Source organism: Pyxicephalus adspersus, chromosome Z, assembly GCF_032062135.1.
Source record: "Pyxicephalus adspersus chromosome Z, UCB_Pads_2.0, whole genome shotgun sequence".
NCBI lineage: Eukaryota > Metazoa > Chordata > Amphibia > Anura > Pyxicephalidae > Pyxicephalus > Pyxicephalus adspersus.
Window position 1 is genome coordinate 48,017,469 of NC_092871.1, and position 20,279 is coordinate 48,037,747.

The 20,279-nt window shown below is 41.6% G+C and overlaps 1 protein-coding gene and 1 long non-coding RNA gene across 3 annotated transcripts in view; one reads left to right on the plus strand and one right to left on the minus strand.

Moving 5' to 3' along the window:
* The window catches only part of LOC140344026 (uncharacterized), a 44,941-nt gene extending 33,634 nt beyond the window's left edge, over nt 1-11,307 (minus strand). Inside the window, exon 1 of one of the 2 annotated variants that reach the window (XR_011923455.1) lies at nt 11,110-11,307. This is a non-coding gene — a long non-coding RNA (uncharacterized lncRNA). Of the gene's footprint in view, nt 1-2,867; nt 10,902-11,109 lie in introns of those variants that run through there. The other variant, XR_011923456.1, reaches the window with a different exon arrangement.
* A 23-nt stretch (nt 11,308-11,330) lies between these two features.
* AGPAT2 (1-acylglycerol-3-phosphate O-acyltransferase 2) overlaps nt 11,331-20,279 on the plus strand; it is a gene marked incomplete in the record, with an annotated part of 41,644 nt that continues 32,695 nt past the window's right edge. The window contains 1 exon segment of the mRNA XM_072430928.1: nt 11,331-12,077. Within this exon segment, the coding sequence (XP_072287029.1) occupies nt 11,890-12,077 (188 nt within the window).

Sequence of the window (20,279 nt, forward strand, 5' to 3'; positions counted from 1 at the left end):
CCAGCGCTTCATGGTCTTTTTACTGTAGATTTTGCTTTTCTCTAGTTATTTATGATGCACTTTCACTGAAAGTCTTTGTTTCTGCAGCAAGTCATTTGGACAAGGGCAGATGTCCTGTGTTTAAAAGACAACTCTAGGCAAGATGTTGAATTTGTAAGTGACCTTCCGAGGCTATCTGAGAATAAAATTGTACTGAAAAGTACATTTACAAAGTGCATGCCAGTCAGATTTAGCATGGTTTTCATGCTTGTGAGAAGTGCTGCAGCATCTTGTCATGTGATTCTCCTTCAGAATTTATAAAATGCATTAAAGCTAGAAAATTTTAGTGAGTCAGTCATCTACCATCAATAAATTTAGGTTTCTTAGGAACTTGGGGTGGTTATCAGCTATTGCTAGAAAGTACTCCACTGAATTCTGGATATTTATTATATATTTATTTGCATAATATAGACCCGTGGAAAACGTTACCAATCTGATTAAAGTCCCTTGTGGCAGTGTCACACCTTGTACCTCCCTATGTCCACTCCTGTTTTATACCATGAAATGGGAGGCAAGTGGAATGAGAGACAGTGAGCTCCAAAGGCCTCATACAATCATGGAGGCTCAGCATCACATGTGGGTATTACTACAGAAAGTCATGTACAGCACCCTGCAGGCCCCTCCTACCACCCATGCTTTGTCTGCATTGTAGACTCTTAGTCATGAGTCATGGTGACACTAGATCAAAAAGCAGGTGCATAAAAAAAAAACAAAAACAAAACAGAAGACTCCTTCTGCAGTAAAGACCATGATTGTTGATTATCAAGACATATATTGAGATTGAGGCCTTTCTTTATCTAGCATTTGGTAAGCTCCCCTCCCATCAAGCACTCAATGATTTCCCTTGCCGTCACATTTTGTGCCTGTCTGCTTTGCTTTGTCGGCAGAATGGTGAGCCTTAAACCTGTACACATTGTAGATAATTGCTGCCTGAGATGAATGGTCATGCTTATCTTGGGTGAAAATCTAGAGTGTGTATTGTGTCTCACGTTGTTCATCAATATGTCCTGGACCAATCAAGAACAACTGCTGTCCTTTCCAATGCTGGTGAGAACAGCCAGGTGTTTGCTCATTCTCCCCTCAGAAAAGTGCTATTTGTACTGTGCTTGTCCTGTCTTCTGCAGATGGAAATGGATCAGGAAGATCTCCAGCTACAGAAATCCGACAACTGTGCAATGCTTTACAATGCAAGAATTGACCCTACATCCGCTGAATGCTGTCCTATATATACAATCACATTATGTCATTTACTAGGTTTAAAAACAGAGCCATTGCATGACGGTCTTGGCTCCTCACAGAGAGTAGATGATTGAAGACAGGACATTCAGTGTCCTCTGGATAATGTCAGTGCTGTTCGGCCCTGCTGGGCATGTTTGTGTCTGCCAACAATGTCTTCTTAATTTCTGCCCTCTGCCTGTGCCCCGTGTCCCCAATGACAGACATGTCCTCTATCACTGGCCTCATGTATCACAAAAAAACCTCACTGTGCTTCCTGCATTCCACCATTCATAGATGATGTCTCTGTCCAGCAGAAAACTGGTTGTGATGAACTAGCTGGCAATTTGTGAACTACAGAATGCAGGCTCGGATATTTTGTATGCGCAGCATATCCCGTACAATGTCAGATGTCTTCTTTCTGATTTCATGAGCTGGGCTTCCCCATAACTGAGTGACAATATATCTCCAAAATACCTGCATGTTGCAGCGCATTATAGCACAAGACATTGCCCCATTTTTGTGTGTATTGAGGTGAGGCGGCTAAGGGGGCAGTGATGTTTCCTGACAGAACATATCTCATCAGGGTCTCATGCACCTGGAGTGGAGGGTTTCCCATCCAGCACCAAAGTGTTTGAAAGCTAATAGAGGCTGCATCACTGGACCCGATGCCTGTCCCAGAACTGGCACTGCGTCCATCAGTCAGCTAGGACAAATAGTTGTTAAAAATGACAGCTATCAGATTAGTTTTATTATCCAGAATTTATATAGAGCCGACATTGTTATAAACAAATCTGAATATGTGCTTTTATTCTGGATTCTCTGGAAAATATTTACACACAAAAAACAAAAATATTTTATTTCACAAACAGGAAAACATTTTGTATTTTCACCGCTGCTAATTCCACAATTGCAGCCCCTATATTTCTCTCTGTACAGACATGTCCTCTATCACTGGCCTCATGTATCACAAAAAAACAATACTGTGCTTCCTCTATTCCACCATTCATTGATGACGTCTCTGTCTGGCAGAAAACTGGTTGTCATTGTCAGAAGTGGGATATTTACCTACCTTAAAAAGACCAGGATCGGGTAAGTAGAAACTTTTTTTTCTACTTCTGCCCTCCCGTGTCCCTGTAGATATCTTACAAACCTAAGCACTGTGGCAGTGTAGACTCCTTCTTAGAAGGACTGGGTCCTTAATTAGGAAGATTTGGTAAATCTTTTATTGAATATGCGCACAATAATGGCTTCTGTGTAATGTATTGATTATAAGATTTTTGTTGCATGATTTAGAAGTATAAGAAATTTTGTATATAAGAAAAGTTTGTGTACTAATCGGGTTGCCAGGGTGAGGTTGGGTCAATCCTCACTGCTGTTGTTGCCTCGGGCAAGCAGTAACGTGACCTAAGCTGCGTTTTGGTAACTGCAGCTACCTGCTGAACTAACTGAACTAATATTAACTGTGTACAACCGTCTGATATTTAAACTGTACTTTATACTATGGGGAATTCCCAACATAAGGGAAATTCCACAAAGGAGGAACAGCTCCCAGATCCACATAAAAAACATGTAAAGAAATGCAATAAAATCAGACAGAAACAATAACTCACAGCCATGTCACCGAGTGATGAGGATATTCCTTCTAATATTCCAGGGGAAACCGCTGTTGGTTTTGTAAATCGCAAAGCAGGAGACTATTACACTGACCCTTTACATTACATTTGAACAATGGCACTGAAAACTTGAAATGCCATGACCCCTTCTCATTGGAAGGATCTTAGGATCGTGTCTCAGTAATTGAGACTGATGGGGATATAAATTAGATCCACAAGTTCCCGAGTGGGACCGGCAATACATGAAAGCTTGCGGAGAAGTCTGATATACTTTTTATTATTATTATTATTACACAGTATGTATATATTGTCATCATATTACGCAGCGCTGTACAAAGTCCATAGTCGTGTCACTAACTGTCCCTCAAAGGAGCTCACAATCTAATGTCCCTACTATAGTCATATGTCATTAATGTAGTCTAAGGTCAATTTAGGGGGAAGCCAATTAACCTATCTGCATGTTTTTTTGGAATGTGGGAGGAAACCGGATTACCCGGAGGAAACCCACACAGTCACAGGGAGAACCTGCAAACTCCATGCAGATAGTGACTTTACTAACAATAACTTTTGAAACTGTATTGGAAGATTTCAACCCCCGTGAAGACAAAACTGTTGCCCAAATCACATCCTCTATTCCACCCCCGTATACACCCTTATATCCACAACTAACAGCAGAAACACAAAGGAGAACACAGGAAGATAAGGATTACGAGCACGATATCTGTCTAATACAATCCGTGCAGCAACAAACCGTTACACAGGATTCCCCCTCAGCCCCTCTTCTTCTTACCAAAACAAAGACCAAGCAGTCACAGATATTTTTATCACCACCCACTAGTCCTACATCACCCAGCAGCACTACACATTATCCGCTGTACTTAACCCCAAAAACTTATGTGGGATCAAGTGCATAATGAATTTGTTAGGATACATGGCCATAGAAAATCAATGGCCACAGCATTAGCGTGCAAAGGGAAAGCAGGAGAAACAGTAAGTGACTATGACAATAGAGGATATTGAAATGTTAGAAGGAATCAAGCATGTTTTGCCTGTGGACAGGAAGGTCATTGGGCCTGGGACTGCCCTATACACCAACAGCAGTCAGTTCAGCAGCCACATTCAGCTCACAATTACAACCACCCTGCCCCAAAGTACCCCATACAATGGGGAGGCAAACCACATCAAGCATAGGGATGCCCACAGGAAGACTCCACCACCACTATGTTACAGATCTTTGACCAGGCTGATGAAAACCCAACAATCACATTAAAAGTAGGACAATTCCTGACAGACTTCTTAGTAGACACAGGAGCGACTTGTTCTGTCCTCCGATCCTGGTCAGGTCCATCTACACCTGGCGGGCCCTCTGTGGGAGTAAACGGAGTCATCACCCTCAGTGCTCCACCCAGAATTTTTTTTAAGCTGGGTGGGAAGAAATTGTAGGTGGGTGGCAGCCCCTCTATTGTGACCCAACTCATCAGTAACCACCCAAAAACAGCGGGGTGGTTGCTGCAAAGTGCTGGTTGATGCACCCAGCTAAAAGGGGCTGGGGAGAACACTGACCCCTATAGGACGCACACCTCACATTCCCATATGTACAGTACATGGTGAATACATTATACATCACCCATTCAAGGTATTACCTAGTTGTCCAGTTAACCTGTTAGGAAGAGACCTGATGGGATCTCTGGGAATGTCACTGGTTGTTGACCCAAAGGGAGGGAATAATGTCAATACAACCTTGCATCTGCCCTTATTGGATTTTCCAGTTCCTGACAGCACATGGTCCACTGGACCATATGATGTGGGATTCCTGGACTGCACCCCATATACAGCACTCACAAAACCACATACACCAATACACCAAAAGCAGTATCCTTTACCTAAAGACAAGGAAGATTCCTTAGCACCCATGATTCAATCTTTCTGCCAGCAAGGCATACTTAAGAAAACCTGCTCTCCTTACATTACTCCAATAAATCCTGTCAAAAAGCCGGATGGCTCATACCGTTTTACACAGGATCTCAGAACCATCAATGAGCTGGTTACGCCCCTGATACCAGTCATGTCAGATCTTAGTACTATCCTTACAGGAGTACCGCCCGAGACCAAATTTTACAGTGTTACTGATTTGGCTAATGCATTTTTCTCCATATTTTTATGGCCTGAGACCTCTTATGGCTTTCATTTTCATGGGAGAGCAGTACACCTGGTGTCGCTTGCCCCAGGGTTTTGTTGACTCACCCACAGTTTTCTCAATTGCCATCCAGCAGGTCCTTGCCAACTGACAGCCGCAGCATGGTTCAACTTTATTACAGTATGTTGATGATCTATTGTTGTGTAGCCCGTCGCAGGAGGCATGTCAGAATGATACTGTTTCATTGTTGTGTTTTTTGGGAAAGGAAGAACAGAGGGTGTTGCAGAAAAAAATTCAGTTCTACCTGCAACAGGTCACATTCCTGGGAATGCTTTTACCCCAGGATGCTGGCTGCTAGCCCCCAGCTGTGTACATGCCATTAACAGTATGCCTTGCCCACAGACAAAGAAACAGCTGCTCAGCTTTCTTGGCATGATCAATTTTTGCAGACACTGGATCCCCGACTGCTCGTATTGGGACTCAAAGCTTCATCTCAGTACCACCCCAAGTGCTCCTAACAACATTCAATGGTCTGATGAAATGACTAAAGCATATGTGGTTTATTCCTTTGGCAGAAAAGGTTTTTGTAGATGGGTCTTGTTCGCAAACCTCTGACAAAATGTATTTAGCTGGATATGCCTTGCTACAGCTCCCTGACACAGTCCTTGAGGCCGCCCCACTCTCTGTTAACTCTTCCCAAGCCGCAGAATTGATGGCGCTCACCAGAGCCTGTGAAATTATGGAAGGAAAAGCTGTAAACATACTCAATGACTTCTGCTATGCTTTTGGAGTCGTACATGATTTTGGAGCCATTTGGCAGCAAAGAGGTTTTAAAACCACAGCTGATGGAAAACCCATTCAGCACTCCGCATCAATTTCAAACCTTTTACAAGCCATTCACCTCAAATAGCCATTGTCAAATTCCTTCAATGCCAGGGGCAACAGACTAGCAGATTTTCATGCCAAAGCCACTGCTCAGTCTACCACACCCACCACTAGCCCCCCCAATACACTTCTGCTCGCCATCCCAACTACAACTGAAACCAACACACTTCTAACACAATTAGAGTCCTTTGCCACTTCACAGGACATTGAATTCTGGGAAAAGGAAGGATTGACCTTAGATTCCTTTTGAATCTGGTCAAAAGGAAGGATAGTAGGGCTGCCCCAATTAGAGTACCCCTAATTGTTTTTCAAATTCACGGTATGGAACACAAAAGCATTAAGACCACAACACAAATAAACAAGCAATTTTGTGCCCAGAATTTAAAGGAACATACATAAGCCATACTTTCCCATTGTTTATCATGTGCTAGAAATAACATGCAAGGAAAGAAAGCAGGACAACATGAACCTTACCTCCACAGGGTCGATTTCAAGAGTTACAAATTGATTTTACACACATGCCAAAGGCTTCCAATGGATGTCAGATAATGTTAGTGATTACAGATAGATTCAGCAGATGGGTAGAAGCTTTTGTAGTCAGGAAAGAAAATGCAAGGACAGTAGCTAAAATACTATGCAAGGAGATCATCCCCAGATTTGGATGCCCAGTAAGATTAAGCTCAGACAATGGCACTCCATTCATTTCTAATGTCACACAGGAGATTTCAAAAATGATGAACATAGAATGGAAGTTCCACATTCCATATCACCCCCAGAGTGCTGGAGTAGTAGAAAGGATGAATAGGACATTGAAAAACAAACTTAGGAAAGCAACTGGAGGGACATTTTATAAGTGGGACCAATACCTACCAGCCGTACTAGCAGAAATAAGAATGACACCCAATCCAGTTAATAGGCTATCACCCTTTGAAATTTTAATGGGATGTCCATTCCCCACCTCTTGAGCCAAACAACCCCTTATCTTACTACTGGGGGACTTACAACAAATTCAGGATCAATATGTAGCTAATTTAATAAAGTTAGTTGAAAATTGAACAGCAACCAAGGAGATGTCTCTCTCTTTTTTCCTCTGTGTTGGTTAAAGCTCTGCACAAGCACAAATCCTTGAATCCGCCCTTTGGACCTCTGGTCACCATGCAAGCCATCACTAGAACAGCCGTGCTGACCAGTGGAGGACCCACCTGGATACAGGCTTCAAGAGTGAAAAAGGCACCGCCCATCCAGCGCCAAGATGATGCTTCTTGATCCACAAGTACCAACCTGGATGTTTGTCTGCCATAGCCTAAAGAATGACTCTACACAGTCTATGCACCGGATTTGAGTATAGTGATTGGACTAACTTCCGTGGTGACATATGGGAACGTCTTGCCAAAGAAATATAAAATAGCTCTAGTTTTTGCTTATCTGATATGCATATTACTCAAGATATGTTAACTTCTTGTTTGATTGCTGTCTCCACTCCAGTCAGCATAACTGCTTAGAGTCTTTAGCAATAGCTACAATGACACTGATGTTACTGAAAGTGATATATGTTTACTTCATAACCCGTATAACCTTTGCAACAACTGTAAAACCTATGATAGCCCGGAGGAAACATTTATGATTTTTACACAAACTATAAATATTACCCAGAGAGATGTATGTTACCTTTTGACTTGTAACCCCTCTGAAATATCCCACTGTAGGATGACAGTACTACAGAAAATAACTAAGCTTCCTCAAGTTATGTATGGCCAAGAACCTGAAGCTGTCAGTTTGTATGTAAAGGAACAAAGGCAAAGTAAGGAGGTGAGGAATTTTGCTGATTCTTGAAGTTAATTATTTTCGTACTTTTGTAATGTTTTGTAGATGATTGAATTATGTTGAAACAAGTTGTACTCTTCTTATCAGTAAACTTGCGTCCACTTCCCCCCTTTTTGCCTTGAAATTCTTCCTTTCCTCCCTACTGCCAAATATCTGTTACTTTGACAAAAATATCTTGTTCTAAGAGAACCACAAGGACATCTGTCATGTCTGCTAATTGTCTGTAGTCATGTGATCATGCATTCATCATGCCTTTGAGCTGTTATATAAACTGTGTGCAAACAATAAAGTTTTGAGAGTGATCTAACCACACATTAAATTGCCTGTTAAGCACTCTGTCATGGCTGTAAATAGAAGTGATCAGAAAGAGGGAAAATTGATCTGGGATCAATAGGAGATAGCCTTAACAGTCATGAACTAGCTGGCAATTTGTGAACTACAGAATGCAGGCTCGGATATTTTGTATGGGCAGCATATCCCGTACCAAGTCAGATGTCTTCTTTCTGATTTCATGAACTGGGCTTCCCCATAACTGAGTGACAATATATCTCCAAAATACCTGCATGTTGCAGCGCATTATAGCACAAGACATTGACCCATTTTTGTGTGTAATGAAGTGAATTCAGGCTAGGTTATATTTCTCTCTGTACAGGTTTCTTTCCTCCAGGTTCCCTTATGATGGTCTACACCAGGGGTCGGCAAACTCCAGCCTTTAGGCCAAATATGGGCTAGCCGGTTGTTCGTTCCGGCCTAACGCCCCCTGTCCGATCCGGTCTAATGCCGGGTTGCCGGTGGATTGGCCAGGGGGGTGTTAGGAACTACTGGAGCTCTGATGCTACCCCCTTGCAGTTGCCCCCTTTTTTAACTCGGCTGGCGTTGATACTTCCGCTGCAGTGGTAAATAGGGAAAGCTCCCTGAAGGTAAAGCCTCTCCTCTGCAATGCATACGGAGGAGAGGGATTTCACTTCAGGGGGCGTTCCCTGGTGGTGGGTGGAGCCATTGAGGCAGGTCTGGCTTAGTGTGCTCCCGCCATCCCCATAAATGGCCTAGTGGCCATAAAACTTTGCCAACCCCTGGTCTACACTGATATCACCGTAGCAAATCAATTTAGATATCCAAGGTAAATTGCATATTTTTGATTCTGAAGTTAGTGATTGGGATTTATCCTGTCTGTGGGGAATAATAAATCATGTAAATCATCACTGGCCTCCCTCAGCCCTGTTACTGTGGACGAAGTCTTAACTCTCCTCTCATCATCTCCGTCCACTACATGTCCACTGGACCCAATCCCTTCTGATCTACTCCGTGCCCATTCCTCCACCCTGGCCCCTGCCCTAACCGAACTATTTAATCTCTCCCTTTCTACTGGTAAATACCCCTCAGCTTTTAAACATGCCATAATTCTCCCTATCTTAAAGAAACCCTCACTGGACCCCTCCCTACCCTCCAACTAGCGCCCTATCTCCCTTCTCCCATATATCTCCAAACTCCTTGAACGCCTTGTCTACAAAAGACTCACCCATTACCTGAACACCAACTCTCTCCTTGACCCCCTCCAGTCTGGTTTTAGAGCTGCCCACTCCACTGAAACAGCCCTTACTAAAGTGGCCAATGACCTCATCAGAGCTAAGTCTCAAGGCAACTTTTCCCTGCTCCTTCTCCTTGATCTTTCCTCTGCTTTTGACACTGTTGATCATCCCCTTCTAATACAAATCATGCGCTCCATTGGTATCTGTGACACTGCTCTCTCTTGGTTTGCTTCCTATCTGTCTGACCGCTCCTTTCAAGTTTCTTTCAATGGTAACTCCTCCTCACCCACTCTCCTCCCTGTTGGTGTTCCCCAAGGGTCAGTCCTTGGACCGGTCCTCTTTTCTCTGTACACCTCCTCTCTCGGTAGTCTCATATCCTCCTTTGGCATACAGTACCATCTGTATGCTGATGACACCCAAATTTATCTGTCCACCCCTGACCTGTCTCCCTCAGTCCTGGATAAGGTCTCATGCTGCCTGTCGGCCATCTCATCATGGATGTCTGACCGATTCCTGAAACTCAACCTGGATAAAACAGAACTCATCATCATCCCCCCCTCAAATTCCAAATCCCCCCCTGACATATATCTAACTGTTAACAACACTGTTATTCGGCCCTCCCCTCAGGCACGTTGTCTTGGTGTCACCTTTGACTCGGCCATCTCATTCACCCCCCATATTCAGAGCATTTCCAGGTCCTGTCACTTTCAGCTACGCAACATCTCCAAAATCCGCCCCTACCTGTCCCCTGAGACCACCAAACTCCTTGTACATGCTCTTATCATTTCTCGTCTGGACTACTGCAACATCCTTCTCGCTGGTATTCCACTAACCCGACTCTCTCCTCTACAATCTATTATGAATTCTGCAGCCAGACTCATCCATCCTTCCCTCCGCTCCTCTTCCGCTGCATCTCTTTGTAGTTCTCTCCATTGGCTTCCATTTCACCTTAGAATCAAATTTAAGCTCCTGTGCTTTGCCTTCAAATCCCTACACAGTTATTGTCCCACTTACATCTCTGACATGGTTAAAAAATACTCCCCCTGCCGCTCTCTCCGCTCCTCCAATGACCTACTAATGGCTTCCTCACTCATAACCTCATCACACGCATGAATACAAGACTTTTCTAGAGCTGCTCCAACTCTCTGGAATGGTCTTCCTCGTCCTATTCGGCTTGCTCCTACTTTCTGCTCATTTAAAAGAGCGCTCAAAACCCATTTTTTCAAACTTGCCTACCCGGCTTCTTCTGTCATTTGAAACCATCACTACTTCCCACTACTACATATCTCCCATCCTATTGTGTGTGAAATTCCCCCACCTACTAGATTGTAAGCTCTTCGGGGCAGGGTCCTCTCCTCCTGTATCACTGTCTGTATTAGTCTGTCATTTGCAATCCCTATTTAATGTACAGCGCTGCGTAATATGTTGGCGCTATATAAATCCTGTTTAATAATAATAATAATAATAATAATGCAGATCACCAACTGCTTTCTTGCATTGTACCCCAGAGAATAAATGGTCCTTCAAGCAGTAATCCAGAATTACTGTGATGAGAGTGCACTGGTTTCTTCTTCCCTAAATCTGCACGTCTCCATATGAGGCCGGTCTCCAAGCAGCTATCCCTCTCTCAGAAGTTTGTCATTGCTGCACCCTGCTGTCATGAGACTAACCCCCTCCTCCTATTAGACTGCCCCTCCCCTCAATTGAATGCACCCTCCTCTTTCTTGCCTGCATCCCAGCCTGATTTTAGACTAGCCACACCTCTTATCACATGGTCCCTTTTATCTTTAACCTGTCCCTTAATAATTGCACCACCCCCTATCTTTAAATTAACCCCCTCAATCACCAGTCTCGCCATACTCACACGACTTCAAAGTGGCACAGAATGAATAAAGTCACCCATCTGTTTCATATATATAAATTCAGCCTGTTTGTGTTGAAGTTGAAATCTGCTGTGAACTCCACCTTCCTCCTCTCCTCCCACTCCAACCCTCAACCTTCATTTTCCAATATTCATGAGTGGGCAGCCCTTTCATTAGACTGCCTCACCCCTGACCGCCCTCTCTCCTTCTCATGCTCTTCCTGATCTCACTGCAGGACAACTTTCTTTCTCTTATTTTGGCTTATTTTTTGCTAGGTTTGTCCAATCCCAGGGTGACAATCTACTGCCTGATGCCCTCCTGGATGTGAGGCTGCCTCCTCTCTACCAGCTATACCCTTTCTGTAGATTCCCCCCAGGACTGGGTGATACAGTTCTGCCACCTGTCTGAGCACACCTCTTTGCTTTGTATTTCTGCTTTCCTGTCTTCTTTTTTCCTTTTCCCATCCTCTGACCTGCCAGTCTCTCCACCTCTACCAGCTTGCTTGCCTCTCCCTGCTTCTGAAAAAAGTGACATGTTCCTGTTTTCTGTGCACCTTTCTCACCTGGCATGATCTGAAAAGCCCTGCCCAGTGACACCCCCACTAACAGTCAGGCTTTCATACTTTGCCCGTGTCACGTGTGTAGCTGTGTAGTTTGGTCTCCCCTTCTCAAAGCACTCATACAAAACAATTATTTTAATTTTGCAAACCAGTTTGTGGCTCTGCCAGCTTTACTCTCTGCTACTTTTCTGCAATTTTGTTTCTCAAGCAGTCAGGTCCCACAATGGACCTTTGGTGGATTTTTTGGTTAGCTATGGTTTTCCTTGCCCCCCTGATTTTAATGGAGATAAGCAGCACTTTTAAATTCCATTTTAAAATAATTTCTTACTGCATTCTTTGCCTTACCCTGTCTGCACTGGCGGCACCAGTGTGCCTGCTGAAAAATGGTGGCAGGACGGTGGACAATATGAGGTAAGTGACCATTTCAGTTCATCTTTTTCACCTGTTAATGTCATCCAAAAAGCCAGTCTACCCAAATATTATGGACGAAGTCACCCATGTATATCTCTAGGGGTCTTTAGGCCAATGACATACTTGTGACTGTGTCACTTACAGAATCCCTCATGTGTTATAATCTCTGTCCACTTTGTACGCCAGCTTCTCCAGGTAAGGTCAGGATGGTGGGACCCCCTAATACTGGTTACATCAATTCTGCAGACCTGAAAACTCATCCCGAAGATCTCATCCATGTAGTCCCCGAAGGGACAATCAGGTGCCAAACACTGATTTTGGGTGATGTGTCTCTTGAAAATTTCAGAATGGCATAAAAAATATTTTTGCAGATTATTAACACTTGTTTGTAAATTTTGGAATTAAAAATATCTCCGTGTTTGGTTCTGTTTTGTGTTTTTGGAATTCTTGTCTGCTGTTCTTTCCCACTTATTTACTACTATAGACCCCTCCTACAAATCATGTCAAGTGTGTATATGTCATTATGTGATTACATTGTCTAATCTAATCACTGCACTCATTCTTCTATATAAGTAGAGTGATTAGATTACAGGCCCAATCCAAGGTTTACAATGTTTATGTGCTCTAAATATGTAGGCTTTAATTCATCACTGAAATCTACTACCAATCACCTTCTTGTGTCCCAAAGGAAGCCTGTCACAGCCAAGGCTCCCATCTAGCACCAAGACAAGCATCGACAATCTCAGGCTTGGGCCTGATGCCCTGGAACTAGCATTGCAGAAAGCAGCCAGCTAAGAGAAGTAATGGCCATCCTGGCCAATCTCCAATAAACAGCTCCTGGATGTTAAAGTGGAACCTCTTTTGTAATATAAGCTGCATTTCTGTCAATGCTACTTCAGAATGTGCACACGTCATGCACATTCTCAATTAATTGTGGGTGTTATGTCATCCTGGCTCTCCCAATCAAGAGGCCAAAGGTGCTGAATTTGGAAGAAGAGCAGGAAAAAATGTCAGTGGCCACAAAAAAGTGATAAGGAAAATAATTGTCATCGCAAGGGTCAAGTAAGTGTGCCATATTGTGCAATTATGCTCCCTGCACAATATGGTTGACACATTTTTCCAGTGCAGATTTGAAAAGTAAAGGTGACTGCTGTGGGCAATAAAGACATTTCTTCCCTGAGATACTGTACCATACATACATGATACCATACACTTTGCAATCCATTTAAGATTTACCAATAGTGATGGTCTTCCTAATTTTATTTTAAATGGATCATTTAGGCTACCTCTACATAATTGAAGACTCCAAATACCATGCTATTATGTTACCAGGTGAATATTACTGCAGCTTGTGTCAGTGATCTGTGGATATTCCTTGCCCATATTTGTTAGTGAGGTATAGATGCATTTATATCCACTTCAATGCGGACTAATTTGAATTTTTGTGTTTTGTGTTTTTCTTTTTTTGTTTTTTTTACCTGTGTATGTTTTATTGATAATTTGTTTTTATTTTGGCATTTTAATTTAAAAAAGTTTATAATTTGGAATATTTTTACATAGTCTTGTAAATGCTAACTAAATGATTACAGAAAATTATTGGTAGATTGTTTTCTGTTTCTCATATGTTATAACTGAACTTCAGACAAACAGCTAAATGCACAGTAGAAATACATATGTGGATGCTCCTATACCCGTCAAATGATTTGTATTTCTGTCTATGAAGTCAAAAAATGTTCACAGCCCTGCTATACATTATGGCAAACCTGGTGATCCATCTTTACTCTGCTTCTTCCTTTCTTCTCTCTCCACCTGTCAGTGTGTCTCTTGTCAGCAGATGTAAATGTGGGACACCTGAGTTCCCCAAAGTACATCCTCTCCCTTCCCTGTCTGAGGTAGAAGAGGATGATATCTAATCAAATGCAAGTATTTATACTTGGTGTTGTGGGGATGTAGTGAGGAACTGGTGATGGTGAATGAGTGATTGAAGTTACAAGATTGATTACACAAAAACTGAAACATGAGTTTTGGTTGGTCTTAAGTTGTAAGGATAATGGGACCTTTTTTTTTTTTGTTTCTCTTGCATTTGTTTTTCATACATCCTTTTTTGTGTTTGCCTTTAGATTTAGCATAACTTTTTTTCCCTGTAAAAGATTTCACTGCAGTGACTCCAGCATGATTCATCTGGTGATTCTGCTCCTGGTTTTGCTGCAAATCTCATAGCGACGCTGAAATGAAGGCCTGGCACGTCACTCACTAAATCTTAGAGCTCAGCAGAAGCTCAGGGATGAGTTATGAGGCCGAGATGATATTCTTAGGCTTGGCATGTAAAACAAAAGGTGGCTATTTTGTGATTGGATTTGTGCCGAATGCTGTGGCTTGTGTGAAGGAAGGTTTTCTTTTTTTTTTTTTAATCAACTTTTGTGTTGGCTATAACGTATGTAAAAATAAAAATTTTGTTTTGGTTATAATTTTGAATTGAATAAGTAAAACCTATGGCAGAATATTTCAACGCCCATGTTGTATTGGGGCGATTACCTTGTATTTCCTGTCTAGAAGGCACAGTAGGAAGTAGAACAACATCACTCCCATTAAAAGGGAACCTCCCCTCTTAGTTGTCCCCAGAACAGATATACATTTTGGAAGATTTTCCCTCACTTTTTCAATTCCCTTTGAACATCTCGACTCCATACGTATCCTTTTAGTTTTGGATACATGTTACAAGGAAACCTATACTCACACACATGGGATGACACATAGGGTGGTCTCCTGAAGATGCTACTTGCATAACACTGACCATAAATAAGTATGAAGATAGGAAGTTACATCAGAGCTTCTGATCTGCACAGTTGTTCTGGGTCAGTAACTCCGTACTGAAGCCTTTGGATGAGCATGACAAACAGGCAGCAATGGCTGCCTATGTATTTCTGTAACTTTAAGTCAGGAAATAGTTGTTTGTCTAGCAGTCATTTGCAGCTGGCCTAGCCGGTTGGGTGACTGTTGTGAAACGTGCTGGACTGTATTAGGAGGAACTAAATACTATTCTTCATGGCTGCAATAAACAGTTTGATATATATCTGCATGTGATTGTGTTTGAAGTATTTTTGGTGCCCTGGCTGATAATGTGCAGATTGGGAATTCTTTGAAGCTCTGCAATGAAAACAGGTTGAAGGTGCAAACGCTATCTAACTGACTTCCCAGCAGAAGGTTTCTATATGTCAAGGGGGAGGGCAGAACCTCTAAGAAGAACAGCAGCAATTTAACAGGTATATGATTGTTCCTGGTAACACAAAGTACTTTCAGGAGATCCATAGGCTTCACCTATTAGGGGGGTCTGATTGGAGAACCATTGTCATGTCCATAATTACCCCCACTCCACTAAAGCTCACCATTTATCTTACAATCTAGGAGCAAATGTAATATCAGGACCTACCTAAGCCAATTCATTTAATTTGTATCCAATCCAGCAGACCTTTGCATAACAAAAGTGTTAGTAAATGGAAATGAAACTGTAGTCAGATTGTAACAAGTGTGTAGTAGATACAGTCTCTGTGTATCAGGATCACTGATTGTACACACTGCTATGGGTGAAGCACAGCAGAGAGAGGGATGACCTGGAGAGTTGTAAAACTCGGCATCAATTGCATCCTTATTACACATAAGCTTATATCTGATGGAGTTAAAGCCACTAAATATACAATGAAAGCTTGACATGGCTTCTGCTCTTCCTCACAGTATGTAAAAATGTTTATCTAGAATTCTGTTTTACCTGTTCATTTTCTTGTTGCGGTTTATCTCCGGTGTCTCAGGTGATATGTCGCCATTTTAGCTCAGCAATAGTGCCTGCTGGCACACTGCAGACTGCAGATGGGAGAGGGTATTAGTAATTTAAATTCAGACCTGTTTACTGTAGTAGTTAAAATAAAGGCCTTGTTTCTGAAGTCAGTGCTGAGCTTTTCCTATCCGCAGTCAATGAGAGGCAATAAATAGATGTTTTGTTGTTGGTAAACAGTAAAGGCCAGGGATGCACCCTGCTGTACATAAAATTGATGGATTTATTCTGATTGGCTATTAGGATTTTACCCTGTATTTCTCAGCAATTTTTGGTTTTGTTTTCATTCTTAGTGTTGTTACCTCAAAAATTGAATGAGGTCCAAACAACCTGCTCAGAACACAGAGTATTTCAGTCAAAGAAAGTGGAAGAAGTAGAGTACTTCAGCGGTTCAGAATATTTAAGGAGAGCCAAGTTAGCAAAATGATTAGTCCTCTAGCAATGCAGAGTCTTTGTGTTAAATATCAGGATAAATGGTGTCCTCCAGCAGCACAAAGTATTCAGAAACAGGGAACTAAACCCCCAATACTCACCTGTCCCTATTCCCTCACAGGGCACAGTCCTCTTCTTTTTTCCTCTCTTCCTGTATGTTATTTTCAGCCATCTTTATTGGCCAAAGATCGGGGGGAAGATGTGCAGCTCAGATTTTTGCCAGATACCTGGAGCAATCAGGCAGGCAGGTAGGAAGGATTATTGCAGACCGGATGTCGCATATCTCTTTCTGCAATTATGACCTGCCTGATCACAGATTCCTAATTATTAAAACTTAAGTTTTGCTTTAATTAGCAGAAGAAACAGAGACCTCAAGCAGCACAAAATATTTCAGGAAATGGGCATGAAGTAGTATTATAAACAGTCCTCCATCAGCCCAGAGTATTTTTTGGAGTGGAGAGTAATAGCAGAAGCAGAGAGGGGTGTTAGTAGTAGTATTATGAGTTATTGGTGGATGCAGGAAAGTGGAAACATTGGTGATGCATTTTTAATAACCGAATATTGATTGCAGTAAGGTTTCGAAAATTGTTGTTCCTGTTCAGTGTGATGTCTCACCACAGCTGCCAAGTCACAGACACATATATTTAATTGACATTAGCAGAAAAGTTCTATGAATGTGCTGTTTCATTCCTAGATGAGGAAAGGGTGTAAAATAGCTCACATTCTTCAAGAATCTGTTATGTTATTAGGCTTGTGGAAGTTTACTCTTCTGTATTTTTTCTGTAGTTACCCATGTTTCACGAAACCAAGAAGAGAGGAAGTTGGTTCTTAAAACACAAATACAAATATATAAATTTGTTTGTGAATGTAATATTGCACAAACCTGACACAAAAATAGAAACCTTTCTGCTAGACTAACTTATTACAACTAGCAAGGGCAATGTTAGTCACTGTGCATTAATCCTGTACTATCTGAGTACCATCTACATATTCTATGATCAAATTCATCCCAGAAGTCAACATTTCCAGTCGGACTGCCATCATGGTGGTGCATCTAAAACAGTCTAAATGGACCAGGTTGCACTTTTCCGTCAACTAACAGATCATGATTGATGGACGCTTAGATGTTGCTTTGCCTACTGCAAATTTTCTTATTATATTATTGTAGATGGGTATGTGTATTGTCATTTTGCTTTTGTACAAGGTCAGAACACAGAGCATTGTGTGTTCTGCTGTAGTGTTTTAGACTGCTGAAATTTCACCTTCATCCACCGAAGACTACCACGCTTAGGGCATATATTTTTTCTGGTCCCAACATTTTTACCACCCTAGAGGTAACTGATATCAAAGTACCTGGGGGATTCTGGAGAGATAAACGAACTGACAGTATGACTTGGTGTGTTTTTTTTTTTTTGTGAGATCTCTGCATTGAGCTCCCAGGTCTGTACCCCTGTTGTGGCCATTATAAGGTGTTCCTACATTCCCTGTGCTATGTTCCTGGTGCTGGACTCCTGCTGAGACTAATATGAAAAGCCCCCACCATCCCTGCTGAATTGGTGTGTTATATTTTAAAGAATATACCAAGAAGAGCTATAATACACAACGTTGGATGAATACTCCCAGATGATCAGGAGTGGAGTCGGGAAATATAGTAGGGTAAATTCACTATTGAAGTAACCAAGGTACCCAAAAAACCCAGAGGGTGACTCAGACCATAAGACTCAACCGGTAAGAAAAAGACTAGTTTTGGATGGCATGACTCATTAAGCCCATCCTGAAGACATTGTTGATCAATCCCTTTTTAAAGTCTAACACACTTGTTTTTAGGTGTGCTCTGCAACTACTTTTTAGGCAGTGCCAGCAGAGATTTGTGACATGTAGGCAAAGTTGGGCCTATTTTTGTATACCACCATGGCTGTATACAGGACACAGGGACAGCTCTACAGAAATTTTACATAAATGACCTATGTGCAGCTGGTCTTCCATTTCTGTGTTGTAGCATGCTTTTCTAAACAAAAAAGAATTGCTGCAGGCGATCACCTCAGGGAGCAATTCAGTCATGCTGTACCCACTCTGGTAAAAAATCCAAAAATGTATTTAATAGGCACTGTTCTGAAGGTTTCCCGTGTGTTTACCACCATGCTTGGCTCCTCTACACATAGATACACTAACTTCCACATGAACTGGTAAAATCTTGTTCCATAGTCAAGGCTAACTCCCCAGAAATAACCAAGCCGACGATAAGCGAGAAATATAAATGGCCCTCTGTGGCTCTTGAGTCATTTTCTCCCGATAATTCCGAGAGCATTTTATAATTTCTAAAAGGTTCCCATTACCATCCATTGTGCTGACTTCACATCTCACTGCTACTCAGCAACCACTATATCAAATTAATGCACTTTACAGAATTATTTCTCACTGCAAATTAAGAAAAAGGGACACTTTGCCGCATTTTAAAGGGAAACCATCCTTGGTTTTCAATGACTTTATTATCATATTGCAGTATTTGCTGGATTACATTTTTATGCCATATTCACTTTTTTCTGCTTACTCTGGTGTACATAATTATACACCATACAACATTTTTCATATTAAAAGATCTGCAGGAGTGTCCTCTAGTGGCCATCTGTATGTTCATATAGTCAGCATCCAGACTGGTTGACTACAGAGACTCCTATATTCCTACCCTATAGGAATATAGGAGTCTCCTATATTCTAAGATGTAAATATTATTGAGATGAGCCATCAAGAGATTTCATTGTGTGTGTACTGTGAAAGTTCTTTGACAGAACTTTTATCAACTGAGAAGGAGAGGGCTAGTAATATACATTCACTGTTCTACATTAATAAGAAGGATACTCTGATATGTATTGAACAAATATAGCTGCCTCATGTGCATATACAGATTACAGATTGATGGATTAGTCAATGCATGGCTCTGCATATTTCTCCCAACTGATACGATCCACAGTTTATCAGTGTGGATATCTCATTGTTCAGTCATAACTGGTGAAGTATACATGAATGGTATTGTATAATGCATGGTCTTCTTTGGTCAGAAACATCAGCTGGAGAGTGGATTGCAAAACACAACGCAGATCATTACATGTATGTGCTCTGCTTCTGGCTTAGCAGTGCTGTAAAGTGATTTACCTTTAAGGTCTGTACTTCTAACTATGGAGGTGTCTGTGCCTTCTTGGAATCTGCCATGCTTCTTACTTGCAATTTTTTTGAGTACTTCTTCTCCATGGCAGAGGAAAGAATCAGAATGGCACAGTGTGTTGGAAAATGACAAAGGTCTCCAAACACAGATACTAACCTGTATGAATTTAGAAACAACCCAATATGTTTGGAATCAAAATCATCCCTTGTAACAATCTAGCTTTCTATATGTATCTCCTACATTACTATTAGTACAAGTTATTTTACTTTCTTAGGTTGATTACAAACAATATACTTTCTGGTTTTGTCATAGTATTAAAGTTCACTTCCTGATCTGCAGAAACTTCTAGATGAAGAAGGGTGGTCTGTAAAGCCAATCAATCATGAAAATATTAAACAGCAAGGCAGTACAAATGGTGAAAGGTATACAAGTAAACATTACAATGATATCTTTAAATTTATCCTGCTTAAAACATTCACAGAGTAGAGGAATTGATCTCTTCACCTTATGCACACAGGTGTTAAAGAAAACTGTCCACGGCTAGTGTGGAGGCTTCTTGGGCCCAGGGACCCTAAAGAAGGTGGTATAAAGAGATAGTTTGGGTAAACCACCCCTTGAATATAGACAAACAACATACACTGACCAGTAGGTTAATGGTGTCTATGCAGTAAGAGTGTTCAGTAGGTACTTGCCAACCCCAAAATCTATTAGCATAGATACAAATATGTGGACTAGAAATGTTCCAAAGATCCAGTATTAACCTGAAGCGTATACAGTT